At 29.9% G+C, this 22265-nt stretch overlaps 1 protein-coding gene across 1 annotated transcript; it reads right to left on the bottom strand.

The window, feature by feature from the left end:
- Positions 1 to 1185: 1185 nt before the first annotated feature.
- LOC113374867 (dynein regulatory complex subunit 5-like) lies at positions 1186 to 10649 on the bottom strand. Its single transcript, XM_026614828.1, has 8 exons — positions 10552 to 10649; positions 8625 to 8811; positions 8379 to 8552; positions 4940 to 5197; positions 4238 to 4517; positions 3825 to 3949; positions 3613 to 3754; positions 1186 to 1334 (listed from the first exon to the last, which is right to left on the bottom strand). Exons 1-8 carry the CDS (start codon positions 10647 to 10649, stop codon positions 1186 to 1188), a joined length of 1413 nt encoding a protein of 470 aa, XP_026470613.1.
- Between the last annotated feature and the right edge of the window lie 11616 nt (positions 10650 to 22265).

Here is a 22265-nt window from a genome sequence, read left to right as displayed (position 1 = left end):
AGTCGTTTAAAGATGCAGCAGGTAAAGGAAAGAGCGGTTCGGAGCGCTGAGTTGGCAGTTAGAGCCCGGGCCTATTGTGTACCGTCGGCTTTATACCCGTTCTCCCTTTTATTCATATATCCGTTTATACAAGTTTGTTTAGGAGCAGAGACACAAAACAATAACGAATCTTTGAATTCTTTGATTTGGACTTTCGCTCCTAACATCTTCATTCTGGTCCCAAAATTGTTGAAATTGCTAGCTACTTAGCAGTTTATTATCTTTAATGAAGGTTTTCAAGGTATTTTAAAAGTTATGTCGATTATGGGATGCCCTGTTGGTCGTGAAGCCCAAGCGTATGTTGAGAAACGGAATGAAAAGCGAATCTTACGTTCTGAGCGGCGCGTAAGTGATGTCGTTAAACAAGCCAGGATTGACTCAAGAGCTGAACAATCTGCTTCAAAAGAGTTTCACGAGGAAGAGGTAGGAATACTCTATGGACCAGGCATCGCCGATTGAGAGTAAGTTGATATTTTAATAGTTTTTAACGGACTTGAAACTTTAAACGCGTTTTTGTCAAAATTGTGTTTTTCAAACTTTCCTCCATTGTATCTCAGAAACGGCTGGACCGAATTACTTGAAATTTACAGGGCACACTCAATATATTTAAACGCATGGAATGAACTATTTTCAAACTTCGATTTTGTTATAGCAAAAAACAAAAAAAACGCCTAATTTGCAACTTTTATTTCAAATGTCTATCAAAAATCCAATTTTTTTATTTCATTTGATTATAGGTCATTCCGTGCTTTTAAGCCTACAAATTAAAACGCCGTTTTTTTTTTAGATAAGCCGATCAGCCGGAATCGTGGAGGAAGTGGGAGCTCTTTTTTTCGAGGCGAGGGTGTTCAGAGCGCTGTAACTCTAGTTTGACTGAATATTTTTAGCTGAAATTTTATATTATACTGTCCAAATATGTATTAATAAATGATAAAAAACTTGAAGCTCTAAATATTTACTGGTCGTAGAAAAAAAAATCTAAAATATCCCTAAAAAACAGGCCGTTACATAGGAAGACCCCCTTAAAACTATTGAGACGATTGAGAAAATCATGTCATTTTGTCCGTACTTTCCCTAGATATTTTCAGAAAAAACATAACATAAAAAACCTGAGATCTACTTACTATTTGTCATTTTTCTATCTTGTTACTCCTCTTCTAAATTTTCTTCTAATACTTTTTCTTGTTCTTCAGTCAGCTGTTCGGTCATACTGAGCTCAAGTTGCCTCCTGCGTTCGGCCTCCTCCGCTTGCGCTTGTATTCGGCGTCCTTGGCGTCCTGCAGAGCGATCTCGCTCTCCGTCAGCGCGAAAGAAAATACCCTCGAATCACCTCTTCGCTCTGGATGTGCAGCAATTCGACAGGTGGAGTGCCTCGTTCTCTTCATTTCTCGTCGCCATCTCTTGGATTTTCTGAACGATTTCTTCAGGAATACCTAAGTAAGGAAAGTGATTAGTAAATTAATTAATCTTGCTGATAATACTATTTTTAGATGTTGAAATTCATATCAAAAATATTTTTTGACATCGAATCTTATAGGGTGGAGCGGAGCTAGTTGAGAATAGGGTCAATTTAAGCAATCGAAATATCTCGCCCATTTAGGCATCGGGGGAAAGTTAGAGGTTTGGGAGAAGTAAAAATCCCGCGATCGCTAGTGGCCGCTGGACAATGAGTGGGGCGCACGGGCGTTTTGTTCAATTTGAGACCAAAAAGTGAAAAAGTCATTCATCACGAGTTTTCTTCTGGTTTAGTCAAATGTTATTTGTTATCAATAAGGTAAATGTTAATCTTTCATAAATTTGTCGTACTTTTAATACGCACTGAAATTCTTAGTACAGTAGAACTCCAATTATCCGAACTCCGACTATCCGAATCGCCGATTATCCGAATTACTTTCAGAAAAAAAATTGTCCAAAAAAAGTCTAAGTGCGCTATTATTCTTCCACCAGCAAAGCCAGTGTAGGCACATTGTTTGTTTTGATTTGACGGAGATGTTTAAAAAACAATGATTTTTATTCTAAACTTGTACATAAGTACATTTTATTTATATTTAAAACATGTGAAAATGTCATGTTTCTTTCATTTAATTCAATAAAAAAATAGTGCAATATCAAAACGTACTTTTTTTCTCTCCAATGGCAATTTTTAAAAAAACTCCGATTATTCGAATATTTGATTATTCAAATGGGTCCTGGTCCCCATTAATTCGGATAATTGGAGTTCTACTGTATATTCTCACGGTTTTTTTAATCTCACTTTTATTTTGAAATTTCGAGTTGGGGTTAGTTGACCATAGTTGCTGAACTTGTTCTATGACTGAGATAATTACCATTGACTTTCAAAAATTAATTATTATTTTGAAGCTTTAAGCTAATTTTAAGTAATATTATAAAAATAATGATTTTAAACAAAATGACTGAATATAATGGTAAAATTATTCCTGAGATATCATGTTGTTTTGTTGATTCTACTTTTGGTTAATTATTTAAAGAAAATTACCATAAGTGTTGTTTTTCTCTGTTAATAAAGATTTTATTTCATCACCAATCGACATTACTTAACCTAACCTATGGTTTCATTATACTTTCTTAGTACTACACTTGCTTCACTTATGGGGTACACTGAGCATACTTGATTTTTTGCACTAAAACAGCTGTAGCAAGAATTTCATAATATAATCAACTCTTTTTACTGCGCTGCATTGATTCAAACTTTTGAGGGATCATTTTTTAATACAATTTTTATATACAAAAAAGTGGTGCATTGCATCGTGCCTTAAGGTAAATTGATAGAACTTTTTGTATTGAAATTTAAAAGTGTTAGAGGCTCAGAAAAGGAAAGTAATATTTTTTTACAATTTTTTTTGAACATTTTTGAAAATTTTGAAAACATTTGAATATTGAAAAAAAGCCTTTAATTAAAAAATTATTCAATTTGACCGTATATGAATTCGTTTATTTCATTATATATTGATTAATAATCAAAAATTACTAGTTTATGTACATGAGTATTATAAATAACAGCAATTTTGGAAGATTTGTTACTTAATTACATATTGGGAGTATTGAATAAAGTAGGATATGTTGGAATGAGTGCACAATATAAAATATATTCGTATTTGTACCTAGTAACAATAATTTAGAAAATATTCAAAAAAACAACAGCGTTTTCAATAATCACGATAATATCAGAAACAATTTACAAGGGTCACTCAATTAAAAAAAATAGTTAAAAATGCGCCAAGAAAACTTGATGTATCAAAGAATTTTTTTGCCGACATTCCTGGAAAAATACTATTATTTATGTCACATATAAATGACTGACATGGCCTTATAATAAAACTGTTTTTTCCTTCTACCAAATCGCGTATGTCTGACATGGCTCATATAGAACTAGCGTCAGACACTTATGAGTACGACCGACCTGGTGATTAACTTGTCAACAGTTTGCATTATATGTTTGACACATTCTGATCGGAATTTGAACTTATTTATTTTAAAACATGTGAGTTAAATTGATGTTGAGTTGATAGAATGATTAGAATTAAACTTAGAATAGAACTATATTTATCTTACCAGTTTCACGGCAGTCAATACTGGTAATCATTTGGTTATGGACCATACTGCTGTTTAACCATTCACCACCTTCTGCGCCTAACTTATTTGCTGTAATATCCAATACGTGAATTGATCGTTGTAAATTCACTGCTTCGGCAATCTATTATATTTTTAACAGTAATATTCATTAAATATAATTAATTCTTCTACTTATTTATCATATAACTAACTCTTAACGCTCCTTCGGCAAATGCTTCGACTGCTGCTATTATTAATGTTTCTGGTTTCCTAATTCGTATAAGTCCGCTAAGTAAACTTGTTATGCCTTCTTCTTTAAGAGGATTTAGACGCATATCTGGCAATACAGTTCATGATTTATGTAATATATAAATTATTATACAAAGATCTATAAATCATTTTCTAACTCTATGCAAACAATGATCAGTAAATCTTTAGTGCTGCCACATAAGTCAGAAAAACAAAAAGACAGCAAATGTTTATTTTAATATGCTTTTTACGGATCAAAAAATTCAGTATGAGAATTATAAATTTTAATAATATCTCTTAAAGACGTTATTTTTTATTAATAAGTTTTAATATAAGCATTAAAATATTATTAAACAATAAAATTTCTAATACAAACCTAAATATTTCAGCGGAGCAGAACCTTCTTGCATGAGTCCATAAGCTATTCCTCGTGCTCCAAGATCACCAATGCAATTGCAAGGTAACTTTAATATTTTTAGAGTCGGATGCATCGACAATAATTTTCCTATCATTAAACCACCTTGATTCCCAATTCTGCAGTAAGAAAAATCCAATTCTTCTAACGGTGCATATGTAGCCAATTCTTGCAGTAAGGGTTGTATTTCCTTATCACCCAAAAAACTTCTGTGTATGCACAATATCCTAAGATTGGGTATCTACAGTAAAATCAAATCGATGTCATTTAAATTTTATTAATGAAATTTTTAATTAAACTTGCTCCATTAATTCTTTTTATTACAAAATTCATTTTCTAAACTTATTTTCATCGGTTATAAATACATATTATTATTTCATAATATGAAAGACAACTTGTTTGTTTTCCGTGTTAAATTCCTTTTTGTGTTGCTGTTAAAATGAACTCAAATTTATTTCGGAGTGTGAGTTTGAATTACTTTGAATCTATATGTTTCTCATAAATTGTGGTCTAATCGGGCATATTACTTGGTGAAGCAATAAAGGTACTAGCAAAGAAAGCAGGTGGCACAAGCTTGTGCAGTTTCTGTTTGATATATTCTGATTCTCTCAAAATTTGAAATCTAAAATATATAAAAATTTTTTTCTTTAATAATTTTTGTACCTGTTTTATACCTCTGCCTAACCATCGGCAATCTTCTATGGACATCGATAGCAACTCCCAAGTAAATTTTTCCCCAAGATGTTTCGGATTATATTTGACTCTGAGAGTTTCCAGTTTGGGCAAATACCTAATCACGCAGTCCAATGGAAAATGATCTGCGCAATAAGCTGGAGGTGCTTCTGGTTCCTCTTCGGAAGGTGCAGGAGTCTCTCTTGCTTTTAATTCCGTTATGTCGAGGTCTATTATGTAAGGTGCGAGCTGCTCAGGGAATATTGATTTTGTTGATTATTTTATTTAAGGCAATATGATTTTTTTTTTGAAATTATTACAACTGTTTTTTGTTCATCTATTTCTTAAATTTTAACCGATTTTACACTTTATATATCTCAAGGAGATGGAAGTGTTGGTATGAGGAATCATACTAGTAAACGCGGTGTTCCTAATTGGTCTTCCATCTAATAATGACTTATTTATTTCTGTACAATATTATTCTCTGCACTGACAATGAGTGTTGGGTAGTCAGATCATAATTTCAAGTAGAGTATGAAAATTTAAAAATCATCAGTTTTTATTTCAAATCATTGAAATATAGGAAATGTTTTTTGAATCTGAATTTATTTATATTTAGAAAAAAAGAGCCCAGATAAAATTTTATTCTTATTTTTATTTCAAATTTGCCTGTCTGTATACCATGATTCATATCTCATGAACTAATTTAGATGTAATATCACTATTAAAAGTTAATTAGAGAATATAAATAGCAAGTTCCGCATCTCTAACTTCTAATCAAATGATATTTATAATACAGAACAATCTTTTTTATATTACAGTAAAGTGCAAATCGAGTTTGTTCACGAGTCTTGTGCATATTTATTAATCAAAATATTTTCTTTAAACAAATGCTAATTCCCTCATTTGCTTATGTTATAATTAATAATTTTTCGAAATGTTTTGAGTTATAGGAAAATTTAAAATTAAAATCCAAATTTGAAGTATTATGCAAGGTAATTGAAATTGTGCGATTTGGCAATCTTTCCCTTTTCCCTTTTCATTTGGCAATCATTTTTGGCATTACCATAATTATTTTAAATTGATAGGGTAAGGCAGAGCACAAAGGTCCAATTTGACTTTGAGCAACTATATTGTGAAAACCAAACCAATTACATCACAACAAATACCACATATCAAACAAACAACTATCTAACAATAAAACTCCCAGCTAATTCATCATTGTAAAAATGTTTTTTTTTTCGAAAATTTGTCAGATGGTTCTTTTTATCTCATAGGCGGGGTAAATTGGGACAAACAGATCAAATGTCTTATTTTTAATATTCAAGGGATTTTACAAAATAAGTTACAGTGTTCAACTAATGCAAAATATAAATTTTATTGGCATATTTTTTTCAAAGATAACACTGTATATAATCTTAATCTGGTATTTTGTTAAAAATATTCAAATGTTTTGTAAAATTCCTAACTTTTTTACCCGCAGACCTTTAAGCCCTGCTTTACCCTATACTAAAACTAGCATTTTAGTACATATATTGATATTAAAGAGTCCATTGGATTTATTACCAAGTTTTTCGTTTCTGTTCAATGACCTTAATCGTTTTTTTTCAAAAAAATATAATTTTATATGAATAATTTCATGCAGATTTGAAAAATAATGAATATAAGTTATATCGTAATTGTAGCGACATACGTTTTTTTATTCAAGATCATCGACTATCCTTCACAATTATATTTTATCAAGTTCCTATTCTCGAAATCTCTAAAAAATATTCCAGAATTAAATGCATATCATTTCCAATGACGTAAATAGCTTATCAAATGCATAAAATAATATTATTACTCCAATAAGAAGAATTTAAATTTATCTTATCTGTGTGACCACGTGTTGTTTTCCCGAAGAATTTAATCTATCACAACTCAAATGCGTGATGAATTTTAACACCACGACCTGAGCTACGTAACTTTTCGATGTCGGGTCGAATTTAATCGCACCAGAGTAACACATTTTGTAACAGAATTTAATCAGCGATTTGTCATAATATGATGATGTTTTGCTACGACAGATGTTGCCGATAAAGCATTAGTTGTTACCAAGAAATTGATCTTATATACAGATATGATAATACTAATAACAGAATATTGTGAAAGAAATCATAGAAATGAAAACGTACGCAAAATTCAAGTTTTATATATATTTTTATATCGTATAGATAGCAATATGTTTCCAAGAGGAAATAGCCCTTACTTTTATTACTGCATCAAATAAAAAGTCATCAGTATTAGGAAAATCTAATAATAACATTTAATATAATAGTGATAGGCCTACCGATGGAAAAAGCTACGTAGTTAGGAAAAAAACTAATTGCTTAAAGTAATTTCTGATTGCTGCTCAAATATAAAGAACCAAAAATTATTGAAAAATTTAAGCAGGAATGAAAAAAAGCAAAAATTTAAGCAGGAAGGAAGGAAGAAAAGGTATGGTGACGAGAAATATTGACTTTCTGGTAAAGTGACCTTACCAATAGATAAACCTAGAACTTTGAAATAAGGAAGAAATAAGTGAAATGAGGTTACAGAAATAATTCTAGTCGGATGAAAATATATGCAAAAATTTATAACTGAAAAATGAAAATAAGAAACAAAACAAACTGAAACAAAAAGAAAATTTTTAGAAAAACTTGGAAGTAATAACAATGACAAAAGACGACATTCCATTGTATATTACTATAATAGACCATTAAATTGTAATAAACATGAAGTATTTTTAAGGGCTCATGCTGTATTTTTTATGGAAATAATTCCAATTGTTTTGATTGAGCTCATAATTGAGTTAAGATCTATATTTCATTCACTGTAATGTTAAAAATCTGTTACAGAAATATTACAAATTTTCTTCTAATATTTTTAGAGCTTTGCGCTGCAAATTCAAAATTTACTTATTTCGGCTACAAAAAATATTGTATGCAGTTTGGTTACTTTTGCGTTATTTCACTGCGAGAGAAATAATTATGGTTTTTATACTCAATTGATCTACCTTTGCCTGAAACACTTATAGTCCAGTCATTATAGTAAGTTCACCTCGGAATTCGAGATACCCAGCTGTAAGTCTGTAAATACTATTATATTGACACCCTAAAGTTGTCTCAAAACCTACATGTGGTATTGACATCTTACCATATGCAGGTTTTGAGACAAATTTAGGGTATCAATATACAAGTATTTACAGATTTACAGCTGGGTATCTCGAATTCCGAGCATCTTACCTAATTTAAGCTTAAATGACTGAAATATTATTATTTATATTATCATAAACGTTTTTAAAATATGAGTTTTTTACAATGGAGCTTGGAATTTTGAAAAACGTCGAAAGCAAAATTGTTCATTTACAAACTTGTTAGTTTTATAGATTAATGAAAATCTATCTTACCAATCGAACGTCACTTGCTATCTTATCAGTGTCATAATATTCTGGCGATTGCTCCTGAATATATTCCTGCAAATGTCTTTCTAGGTAATACTTTCTCCAATTTCCCGAGTTATCCTTAAAATCTTGGACATCGGACCATCGATGAAAAACACGTCGCATCCAATAACCATCGTCCTATAGATTACAAAATTGCATTTAAAATAATTACAAGTTTAGTTTAGCAGTAACTGAGATATTAAATTATACCTCTATCAGCTCAATACATTGTTGCAAGGGTAATTCTTCCGATAATGATTCATAAACTGTAATTCTATGAACCGGACCCAACTTATTTATCAAATCCGGCTGTTTAGTGAATTGTTGGATTATTACGTCCAAACATAATTCACCACAAGATGGTCCTAATTCTTCGCCAATTGTCATATCCTCACATCTGCAAAGGACTTTTATTTAACTAATTTTCGCGATTCATCAGAAATGAAATATAATGTGTGTTCTAAATGGAATAATGTTTTGTTAGCATCAGAGTGTTTATTAGAAAAATATGTTCAATTTAAGAGTTGTCATTGAATAAGTACTATGTAAATACATAACTAATAATATTATAGTCTTAAGTGCACGACGCGATTGGTTTGGATGATGGTTTATTAGTTTTATTGTATATTGTGTTGTTTCTAATTAAAATTTATTTTTAATTAAATTATATATATATATATATATATATATCCATTTCTCAATTTCCTATCGTTATTCTCAAGGGATCATCTCGTTTCGATATTTTCATCACTTTCCATTTGTTGATGTTGATCTCTATTCCGCATCTTCTAACCACTTTGCCGATTCTGCTCATCATGTTTTGTAGCTCTGTTTGTATTTTCGATATCACCACGATATTATTTGCATATTTTATGGTGGTGATTTTTCTTCCTCTAAGTTGACGAGCCATTCTCTATCAGGTTGTATAAGATAGGTGACAATGCAGCATCCTTGCCCCACTCCTCTACCTATTTCAACGCTGTTTGTATTTCTCTGGCTCACTCGAACCTTTACTTTCTGCTCCATCTACAGATTTTGGATCATCCTGCAAAAATTAGATTTCAAGATCCCCAAAAGCGTACTACAGTTGATTGTGTCAAAGGCTTTTTGCCAATCTATAAATCAGAAGCGAACATCGAAACATCTATCCGACATTATTCTCAATATTCCATTGGCATGTCTGGTACCTCTTCCTTTTCTGAAACCAAACTGGTCTTGCCTCATGTTCTGCTCGTAGTCCAGTCATTATACTAAGTTCATCTCGAAATTCGAGATACCCAGCTGTAAGTCTGTAAATCCTTGTATATTGACACCCTAAAGCTGTCTCAAAACCTACATTTGGTATTGACACCCTATCATATGTAGGTTTTGAAAAATTAGATTTTAAGATCCCCAAAAGCGTACTCCAGTTGACTCTCAAAGGCTTTCTGCCAATCTATGAATGAAACATCGAGACATATGTCTGGCATTACTCTCAGTATTTCAATGGCATGTCTGGTACCTCTTCCTTTTCTGAAACCAAACTGGTCTTGGTTCATGTTTTGCTCGTAGTTCAGTCATTATATTAAGTTCACCTTGGAATTCGAGATGCCCAGCTGTAAGTCTGTAAATCCTTGTATATTGACACCCTAAAGTTGTCTCAAAACCTATATTTGGTATTGACACCCTACCATATGCAGTAGGTTTTAAGACAACTTTAGGGTGTCAATATACAAGTATTTACAGACTTACTGCTGGGTATCTCGAATTCCGAGATTCTTACCTAATTTAAGCTTAAAGGACTGGACTATTGATCTTATTTTTGAGTCGTCTCGTAAGGATTTTGGCCAGAATCTTTCCTGTGAAGTCCAACTGATCATCCTGTTGTTCTACACTTGTTTTGCTTAGGGCAAATATGGATGTGGAAGTTTGAAAATTGAAATGTTTGAGAATATTTAAACTATAATTAAGGGATGAAAAAGTGGTAAAAATTGTGAAACCATCGCACCATGAGTTTACTTTGAGCAGAACACCAATAATGTTCATAATATTATATAGTAAATGTAAATATATTCAATAGTAAATGTTAATATAGCTATACGAATATGTTATTTTCAGCCTGAATGTATTTACAAATTAAAAAAAGAAAATTAAATACTTGATTGTTCGTCCTCTTTCACTAGGCATACTGACTGTGAATTCTGATGGTGTATAGACCTTCAAAGCATTCTTGGGAATCGCTAATGGTACACGCATTTCAATCGAAGATATCCAGCAATTTCAATGTTTTTACATTAATTATATTAAATAATGTAAAATAATTGATTTAAAGTTAATGTCTAAAATTAATTATTAAGGTTATGTATTATTTTTATTTCGAAATTTGGGAAATAATAAGCAAATAATCATACAATATTTAATCAGAATAATACAATTAGAAAAATAATAACAATAATTCAGAAACATTTATAAATATTTAAGCGATTTGAAAAACTAGATTGCATTTTGTTTGAATGATATAAAACAAAAATAAATTAGACATTTAAATTTTTATTAAGATTCAATCATGGATGTTTCTTCACATTTCTATAAAATAATAATAAATGCTCACGTGGCAAATAAAGAAAGTGCGAAGTATACGATACTAATATGCAAAAATACATATTTTTACATCCAAAATTTCTAAGTGAGTTATATTATTTAAATATTGAGAAGCCATCATTTATCCTGACTATCTTACTTTATTCCAAAAGTATTAATGCATATAAATTAATTCTTAATTTTTAGAAGGATGTACAATTATAATATAATAGTTTTTCAAATACATATTATTATAGAATAATATATTATTATTATTATTTTGGTAATTGTAAAATTAGTATATGAATTTTAGTAAATCATGCTAATGGCTATTTAGTAAATTTAAAATAAAATAAATCCTTGTACGATTTAAACTAAATTATTAATAAATCTCTTATTTATTCGTTTCATCTTATAAATATATATCATTTATAAATTAAATCTTAATACTATTATTAGTTTGCAAAATGTTATTCTGTTAGCCAAGAAAAGATTTATATTTTGTTAGTTAAGAATTATTTGTCTCATATTAAAATAGTTATAAATAAAATCTTGATACTATTATTAGCTACAAGACTATTAATACTTATTTTAATATAAAAATCTATAAATGTTATTTCGTTATATAAGAAAAAAAAATTTTGTTAGTTAAGAATTATTTGTCTCATGTTAAAATAGTTATAATTAAAATCTATTATTCTATCTAAGATACTATTATCAGCTGCAAGACTATTAATACTTATTTTAATATGAGTTATTTTAAGGTAAAATTCTCAAAATGTTATTTCGTTAGACAAAAAGAGATTTATATTTTGTTAGTTAAGAGTGATTTGTCTCATATTAAAATAGTTATTATTGAAATCTTGATACTATTATTAGTTGCATGACTATTAATGCTTATTTTAATATGAGTTATTTTAAGGTAAAATTCTCAAAATGTTATTTTGTTAGACAAAAAGAGATTTATATTTTGTTAGTTAAGAGTGATTTGTCTCATATTAAAATAGTTATTATTGAAATCTTGATACTATTATTAGTTGCAAGACTATTATATGACTTATTTCAATATAAAATTCTCAAAATGTTATCTTGTTAGTCAAAAGATTTATATTTTGTTAGTTAAGAATTATTTGTCTCATGTTTAAATAGTTATAATTAAAATCATTAATTTCCCATTATTCACATTAATTAATCACATTAATTTTAATATAAAAATCTCAAAATGATATTTTGTTAGCCACGAAAACATTTATATTTTTAAGTCAAGAATAATCTGCCTCATCTTAAAATAGTTATAAATAAAATTTCAATACTATATTTAGCTGCTAGACCATTAACACTAATTTTATCAAAATGTTATTTAGTTAGTAAGAAAAGATTTATATATATTTTGTTAGTCTAGAATTATTTATCTCATGTTAAAAGAGTTATAAATAAAATCCTGATGCTAACTTTAGCTGTCAGGAGAGTAACACTAATTTTGATAAAAAATTCCAAATATCATTTTGTCATCCAATATTAAAATATCAAAATGTTATTTTGTCAGTAAGAGAAAATTAATACATAGTATATATTTTATTAGTCTGGAATTATTTATCTCATGTTAAAACAGTTATATATAACATCCGGATGCTAACTTTAGCTATCAGACTATCAGTGGCGGATTAAGCTCTCTGGCGCCCTAGGCCCTATCCGTTCAGGCGCCCTTTTTGACAGACAAAATTTTACTTTTTCAATTAAACTTTTTTTTTAATTATTTAGATATAATTTTTAACTTTGCATAGGGTAAGTGTGTGCATATATGTATGTATGTTCAATTCCTACTGATTCTGATTAGTTTTTTGCTAAGGCTGGTCCAGCCGTCTTGAAAATACAAAGCAAAAAGTGCAAATAGAAATCAGAACCTCACGCCCTGAATCTTTTCCTTATGTCGTATTTTTGTAGAAAGTAAGCCGACTGTTGATTCTTTCATATTTGATTACTTTATTATTAGAAATTATCTACTAGGGCTGACTTATTGTTAACTTCCCGAAGTAGCACTTTGTTTGAAAATTTAAAGTTTTTTTTGCAAAGCAATGTTAACAAAATTTGCACTTATTATTAATCTTCTATATATATATAAAAATAAGTCGTGTTTTCTTTCCTGACGAAATAACTCCAAAACGCACGAACCGATTTCGACAATTTTGCATTCGTTGGAAAAGTCTCGGGCTCCGCAAGGTTTATAGCCAAGAAAATTAGTGGTGCATGGCATTGTGCCCTAATGCAAATTGCTGCAACTTCATGCATCGTAATTAAAAAATCGAGTAATAAAAATAATCAACAATTGCTTTAAATAATTTCAAATAGATTATCTTCTATATATATAAAAATAAGTCGGGTTTTCCTTCCTGACGAAATAACTCCAAAACGCACGAACCGATTTCGACAATTTTGCATTCGTTGGAAAGGTCTCGGGCTCCGCAAGGTTTATAGCCAAGAAAATTAGTGGTGCATGGCATCGTGCCCTAATGCAAATTGCTGCAACTTCATGCATCGTAATTAAAAATTCGAGTAATAAAAATAATCAACAATTGCTTTAAATAATTTCAAATAGATTATCTTCTATATATATAAAAATAAGTCGGGTTTTCCTTCCTGACGGAATAACTCCAGAACGCACGAACCGATTTCGACAATTTTGCATTCGTTGGAAAGGTCTTGGGCTCCGCAAGGTTTATAGCTAAGAAAATTAGTTGTGCATGGCATCGTGCCTTAATGCAAGCTGCTGGAACTTCACGCACCGTAATTAAAAATTCGAGTAATGACATTATAGTGAGTATTATCAGAATTATGCTTGGTTAAGTCAACGAGCAATTCTTGCCGCAAAGAATAATTATGTACACGCACTGAATTTTACCATTCAATCAAAAATTGCTGGCGATTTGGTGACATACCAATGATTCCGACTGGTCTTCCGTTTGACTTCAAACGATTACAATTTCCAGTTCGCCTTGCGTTCGCAATGACAACTAACAAGTCGCAAGGCGAATCGCTTAGTGTTTGCGGGATAAATTTCAAATAGATAGTTTTTCACATGGGCAGTTATACGTTGCCTGTTTACAAGTTGGAAAACCATCCGCTTTGTTTGTGTTAACGCCAGTTCCGTTCTCTCAAAAACCGAATTTCCATATTTATGCACTTTTTGCATCAATAAAAATATTAATGAGACGCCCTCGAATAAGTTTGATATAGAAAACGAATAACATTATATTTCATAGAAAATTATCTAGATCAGGATCAATCCTTAAAATAAATCGTCGCGGCAATTTTTTGGATTTAAAATTTTAACATTCTGAAAAATTTGCCGCCCCCCATATCGTGCCGCCCTAGGCCCGGGCCTCACGGGCCTATGGGGTAATCCAGCACTGCAGACTATTAACACTAATTTTGGTATAAACATTTTCAAATATCTTTTTTTTTATTATTTTATTGGCCTCGCTTACTTGAGCATTTAGCCATCTACATTATTCTATACAATCTTATGTCCTATACAATCTTCAATTTCATACTATCTTCTTCATATAATTCTATTCTTTCTATACTTCTTAACTCATCTTCATTCTTTTTTTTATTTTTTTTCTATCTTCTCATTTCATCTTCTAAACACTTCTTACTTTTTTTTTACTATACTTCTCATTTCATCTTCTAAACTCTTTTTGCTTCAATTCATTTTATTTCTAATTCTCTAATATTTATACATTCTGGTTATTTTTACATACATATTTTATATTACAATTCATATTTCCATTACAATTCCAAACTAACTACTTAGTATTTTTTTCAAATAATATAAAAATGTTATCGTTAGTAAGAAAAGATAGTTTACATTCACATAAAAGAAAAAATTTGCATTCAAATAAAAAACATAAATTAAAAATTTCATGTTTGAAATAGTTTAAATTGGCGCCCTAAATTTTCTCGTAGATTTGCCTGAAGTACTTCGCATGTTGAAACTTCAAGTTTTGACATTTCATAATGCGCAGTTTGCGATGTACGTTCACGTGAATTTTTTGGTGTTTAAAATTAATATAATAGTGAAATAGTGAATTCAGAGAAATATAGAAGTCTGTAAGTAATAACTCCAAATTTTAATTAATTAAAATGTTAATTTATAGTTGATTTATATTATTTTTTGTTGTGACAATGTATGTCTTCTAACCTATATGTTGTTGAGCACAAATTTAAAGATTATATATATTTAAACAACAGCTTAGTATAAAAATAAATATTGCAGTCGATTAAAATATGCAAAACTAAGTAATTTGGAAATATTCTATGAATAATCATTTAACTTTGATAATTTGTTGGCGACGCAATTGCATCTATCATGTTATTATTGTTATTATAATAACAAACGCGAATTAGCAACCACTGGTTCGCGTGCAGCTTGATGTCAAGCAGCAGTGATATCAGATTTTCACTTGATATTATAGACCTAAATTATGACATCAAGTGAAAATTGTCTCTGCGGGGGTATTGCTGCCAAAGTTATTAAGTCCGGAGACCTTGGGCTTAAGTGGCCCTCAAATTTTTTTTAATCATTTCAAATGTGTGTAATTTCTGTCATCATTAGATTAGTAATATATCTAATTTAGTCATACATTACTTCAACTATAATGCTGCTTATAATTCATCGTTTTATTTTTTTATTTTTTTATTTGCTTTTATGAATTACAATCTGTCGTTATAAACAACATTCAGTAATTTTAATGGTTTATTATATAAGGTAAAAAGGTCGAAAGGTCACCCATCCGTTTCAATGTTGATTATGTATAGCTTATAAAAGTAATAGTGATACTGATGCGAAAAAATTAAATAAAGCCTACGATAGTAACTGTACATATTATAAATTAGTACACAGTGCTAATAGAATAATGTGTATCCAAATGTTAGTAAAGGATTTCAGAAAAGGGGCCGTTTTTTGAGTCGTTTGATGCCATGCTACTTTACTAAATTTTAAATATGTTGTTTTAAATCTGTTCGGACGTCTTTTCGTTTTATTAGATTGGCCATGAAGGTGACAAACTTCAGGGCATTAAGCTTTAAACGGAATGGTTGCTACCCCTGGTAGAGGGGGTAGCGGAGTGTTTTAATTGAACTAGTTGTACACTTCTAAAAGTAAAGTCCGCTTAACAACATGTGACTAATCAATAAGAATAAATATATCTTCTTTCATTATAATTTAGTAACAAATCAGTGATTGTAATTAGAACTGCATCAAATACATAATATACAAACAAATCAGTGTTTAATACAGTCCACAGCTACAAGGGTTTAATTATAACCCAACAACCTGAATTATCGAATGAGAGTTTAATAAATTCTATAACTACGTAACAAAAGTACAAAATCTGTATGAACCAACCAATTTGAGACGTACTTGGGTGCGTTTATAATTTCTTTCAAAATCATGCTTGAAATCTTTGAATGATGGCGATGTTGGATTTAATTCAACGTTTTTTTTACCAGAAAAAAGAGTTTTGCATAATCTAGTTTTGCCAAAGAGCGCAATTTGTGATGTATATGAAGTTCACATTTTGGGGCAATTTTTTATTAATTGATTAACAATAATTTTGTTAATTTATCAGTTAGCTGGGATGAAAGTTAATTTAATGGTAATTTGAACATTTACCTACGTGAAAATACAGAAATACTGTCCTGAAATACGTTGGATTAGTTATAAAATCAAACTATACAAGAAAAGTGCGAGTGTCACAACCGTCCACACCCCAGGGCGACAATCTTTCCCGTCAATATAATGGGAACTTCTTCGAACAAACATACTTTATTTTTTCCATTTGGATCCTATCTCACAATCAGTATAGGTTAGCTGTTATGACGACTGTCACTACCGAATCCTGGCACAAATAAGATTCTAAGGATCACTCTGAATGCTCCAAAATGTGTACCGGACTGGCTGCTCCACCAGGACACGAGCCTGCTTACTGTAAAAGAAGAAATCACAAGATATGCCATCAACTACAGTCACCGACTGGAGAACCACCCTAACGAGCTCCTATGCCAGAAAACTAAAAAGGAAAACGCCTTTAGACTTAACTAACGCATAAAAACCAAGTCAATTGGTTAAAACCAATTTTTTTTTTTAATTTAGGGAGAATGCAACTGTGCACTCTTCCAAGCATTTAATAATTTATTTGCAGACAATTTCTTTTATGTATTATCTATTATATAAAAATAAGTCGGGTTTTCCTTCTTGACGATGTAACTCCAGAGCGCACGAACCGATTTCGACGATTTTGCATTTGTTTGAAAGATCTCGGGCTCCGTGAGGTTTATAGCAAAGAAAATTGAAGAAAGATTTCAACAGAAAAGCGGAAAACACTTTTTCTTTTTTCACATACAGCGTCATCTTTGATACTTAGTATGTACTGCAAACTAATATTTTTTGTTTGACTGCCACTCATTTGTTTGACAGCTACTCATTGTTCTCTGCTCAATTAATTTTATGTGACAAACCCGCATTGTGTTCACTGTGAAATTGTGCAAAAAATGTAAAAAAAAATGTTATTTGTTTCCTAACATTTCAATTGGAAACCATCAAATCAATCACGTGTATTGGGCAAATTTTTATTCAATTTCAACAGCAGGCAATTTTTTTCTTCATCTTTTAATCACCAAACGAAATAATACATAAAATGAAACCATCTGGTGGTGAAACGGAGTTCGCCCGGGTTGCTAGTTAGTCATAAAATTTACTTAATGTCAATTGGATAGGTGTAAAAATAAAAAAAAAAGAATAAAAAAAACCGTATCGTAACACAACCGTACATAGTCTTCGTTATGCTTTAAATCTGCATAAAATATGTATAAAATAATAGTCCAGTCATTTAAGCTTAAATTAGCTGTAAGTCTATAAATACTTGTATATTGACACCCTAAAGTTGTCTCAAAACCTACATATGGTAGGGTGTCAATACCATTTATAGGTTTTGAGACAACTTTAGGGTGCCAATATACAAGTATTTACAGCTGGGTACCTCGAATTCCGAGGCGAACTTACTATGATGACTGGACTATAATTTAAATAATTCCTTTTCTACTTCCTCGTGCTTCTAAAACTCCTCTCTATATATTTTCATGTGTTACTACTGTTTTCAATGAGATTTATTTAAAATTTTCTGATTTTTTCTGTTCTTGAATGTCATCACAAGAGACACTTTTTTACATTGTTAATCATCATCGTACGGCCTCGCTATATAATACATCATTTTTTGTAATAAACAATTATTTGTATCATTAATGAACAATTTAAATCCGTACTTGACTGGATTTTTAATATTTTATTAATAATTTTTATCAAGTATTATTTTTTCATACTATATCTTTGGCCGTTTATATTGCATTTGTAACTTCATTAGTTCTACTCAAAATAGATTGTTTATAATTATTTGTTGATCAGTATCATGGATTGGACTTTGCATTGTTTACCAAGCATTATGCTAGGGGTTTCTGAACTTCTAAAAGATCATATTTGTAACAACAAAAACTAGGAATGCTCGGGTCATAAGGACATTATAGAACAAAATAGTTGTGCGATTATTTGCAATTTGATGCTTTCTACAGACGATAGAGAAAACTGAGTATAACTGAAACTAATGAGCCAATTCTCTGATGAAATAGAAACGTTACAGTCCTATATTCATATACATTGGTAGTAAGAACTCGCAAAATGTTATGCATTTGTTGTGAGATCAGGCGTTCCCACATAAAATCTAAGTTCTCAGATGTGTTATTAAGGGCACATTAGAAAGATTGACTTATGATAACATTTTAGTTTTTATGTTAGGTTTTAGGTAGTTGTAACATACCTTTTAGACAGTTGTAACTACCAATTATATATTATATGAAGATTGCGCCATAACATAGTGTTGCCATAACAACGCTATGTTACATTTCTATTTTATCGGAGAATTGGCTCCTAAATTTGAAAAAATATTTAGAACATAGATAATGATTTAGATGTTTCAGATAATTAATATCATCAGATGTGTGTAGTCAACTTCTTTTTTTTTGGTGATTTTCTATTTTTTGAGAGTTACTAATATAATTTAAATCTAATCAAGTAGATACTAATGGATAGATTACCATGGAATAGTATTTTTGCTTTGAAATCTTATTTGCATTGGACTGCATTTGATTGGAAAATAAATGAAAGCGTTTGATTATTATTATAGAAAAATGAAAAGTCAGGAATCTGAAGCAAATCGGACTATCATCTTGACAATATAATTCCTCTCCTAATTTCATAAGAAATATAATATTTAATTTACCTCTGGTAAGTTATTGTAATCGTCCAAAAATTGAAAATATTTGCATTTTTACAAATATATACAAGGATACAAGTTTTCGTCCACGTTTTCGGGCTCACGGATGAACCGATTTGAAGGGCTCAAAAAACATTCGATTTCTACTGATTGGAAGATGTGCTGATTAGTTTTTGGCAAAGAAGTTTTTGAGAGAACGGAGCATCCGATTAGAATGATCCAAAAAACATTCAATTCGTAATGACGGGTGGAAGTGGCAAAGGCAGGTCTACCCGTTTTGGAGATACCGAGTTAAATGTGCAAAAAAATGCTGTTTTTAAGAGAACTAAGCATCCGCTTGCTCCCGGATTTTTTTTTTAATTTCAAAAAAATATTTTTTTAATATCGAAAACAATTCGAATTTTAATTTTAATTCTAGCTAAAATTCTAAAGTTCACTTATATACTTTAATAAATGAGTTTTAACTGTGCAATTCAGTTAATACAATTCTTATAAATATTAGGCAATATCCTTCATTTTAAACTTGATTCATTGAGTTTTATTTATTCACTATAAGTTACAGTATTTATAATAATTTATTCGAAAAAATTTAATATTTCTCGAATATTTCATTACGGTACGGGAAGTTCCAGCAATTTGCCTTAAGGCACGATGCCATGCACCACTAGTTAAATATTAATTTGTGGCTCACTTTTTGGAAGCCCGTGCAATATGCTATTTAGAAATGTTGAACTCTTTTGATTCACAAAACGTTTAAAAACTATGTGTTCGTATTTGAAAATAGCTTAAAATTATTTATGGTAATCAAAAAATTCATTGCTTTTTTAGAGAATTAATTTTGCTGTTAATTTTGTTGTCTACAGTATTTCAAATATGACAATCACTAGACTACCGCATACTACACTTTCGTTTACTTAAGGTTTTACTTATTCGTACACAGTATAAATGTCGAAATATGTATGTAAATAATAAAACTAAGAGTTTATTGTTTCTTAAGATCGCCCACAAATGTCATAACTTTACCATAGCCATAGTCTATGCTTTTAAATCGCCGCCGACCAGCCGCAAAGAGAATAATCTTGACATTGAAAATAATATACTTCGAAGTTGATTTCAAATAAATTGTATATGCAATTTAATACGCACTATCTGTTCGATATTGAAAAATAATTTCTGCAGTTTCATTACTATAAATAACATGATATCTCTTATTTGCATATATTAGTTAATTGCGTTTTACTTAGTAAATGATTTACACTCAAAGTATATTTTCTGACACTTTCCATTTCAATTGGAATATACTGGCTCATAATTCTAACACTCATGTATTTTATTGGTGCTCAATAAAAAATGTTAAAAGAACTACTGATACGTACATTTTTTTACTAAAACTTGCTATGCGTATTTTTTACTATTTGCCTCTCAATTTTATTTCAAATTCAGCTTTCACATCAAGTTTTCTTCTAGTACGGGAAAGTTTAATTAATGAACTTTTTGTGGATTTTCAAACTATCTGATATGTCGTAATTTATTTTGAATTTTACTGTAAGCATATGTATTAATTGATTTTCATTAAAAGTAACTAAATATTTTTTGAATAGATTCTCGAAATTATCATTTATCTGCAAATTATGAAAAATTGAATAAAAATAGCAGTTTATAAAAGATGGAATCATCATGCTGAATGAATATATTTGTGAAATAATGTTATTACTACTCTTTCCAGTTTTTATTTTAGATATCTTAGCATGATTGTTTATTATAAATAATACTTGCTAGTGTGAAATTAAATGATATTAGCATTTTTAAATGACAAATATTTTCAAGAATTTTTTAACAACAGCATTTACTATAGTTATAATTGTTTAAAGTATCTTTGTTGCTGTTGTTGTTACTGAATTATCTATTGTGAAGATTTTGGAAAGTTGCAAGCAAATTATGCTCTATTTCTTCAAACTGAAGAAATATCCTAAGACATGTTTCCTAATTGTAGTTTCATTTTTGATAATATTGTAATTAGCAGCCATTTTTAAGTTTTTTTTTTGTTTCTAAAGGGGTTTCAAATCACCTATTTAACAAGATAGTTATTGAAAGACTCTTCTTTTTGAAATATGGAAATCTATTCATTTAGTTTTCTTTATTTGAATATAGAATTTGTGTGTAGAATTTCAGTCATAAGTTAAAAAATGTGTTTTTAAGAGCAAATATTTTGGTATGGCTAATATCTTTTAGTTGTAACTATGGTTAAAAGGTTGCAACTTTTTGATCGTTAAAATATTAACAGAACAACTTTTTTCGTCTTTTAAATTTGAATTTCATATTCAGAATTGATATACTTCAACTATATGTATGTGGATTGTTTTGAGCTTTGTCTCCATTATGAGATGAATTTGTTCAAGTGGAATGTTTTTCAATTTCAATATAATACATTCTTCACATATCTGAATTTGGTCTGGCCATATTGTAGTGATTTATTCAGTGAATGAAAAATGATATGTTTGTTAGGATATCTATGACAGCAAAAATTCTTAATGTCCATTTTGTTCTCAGAATATAATAATAATCAGAATATAAATATAAAAAATAAGTTATTTATGCGTCTTATGTTTCATAGCACTCTCATCATCATTATTTTCAGTTATTGAAAACATACAAGTTAGCACATTTTTTAAAACGACATTATCTATAAGATGCAGCAAGATATTAGTAATTATATAGGCGAATTAGCGTATGCCATAGTTGTGGCTTTCAAACCAAGCGTGATAAACATTCAAAGATACCAAAATGAATTACCAAATTGGTTAATACATAAAGGCACTTACACAATGAACGATGGAATATGAACAAACATTTAGACAATTACAAAAGCCGCCATGAGGATCATCCAAACTCACTTGCGACTTGAGAAACTACGCCACAACATTATTGGGCGTGATTGGAAAAGAAATTCATGTTACATTAACAT

This window comes from Ctenocephalides felis, unplaced genomic scaffold, assembly GCF_003426905.1.
Source record: "Ctenocephalides felis isolate EL2017-DRISC unplaced genomic scaffold, ASM342690v1 CF-g0.4_SCAFFOLD_01886, whole genome shotgun sequence".
In the NCBI taxonomy this organism is placed as follows: Eukaryota; Metazoa; Arthropoda; class Insecta; order Siphonaptera; family Pulicidae; genus Ctenocephalides; species Ctenocephalides felis.
This window is presented reverse-complemented; position numbering and strand designations above follow the sequence as displayed.

Excerpts from the sequence above, each read along its gene's own strand:
- LOC113374867 (XM_026614828.1), bottom strand. The coding sequence starts at position 10,649 with ATGCGTGTACCATTAGCGATTCCCAAGAATGCTTTGAAGGTCTATACA. Across the intron at positions 8,553-8,624 it reads AATGTATTGAGCTGATAGAG|GACGATGGTTATTGGATGCG; the intron begins GTATAATTTAAT and ends TGTAATCTATAG. Across the intron at positions 5,198-8,378 it reads TAGCAAGTGACGTTCGATTG|CTCGCACCTTACATAATAGA; the intron begins GTAAGATAGATT and ends TTCCCTGAGCAG.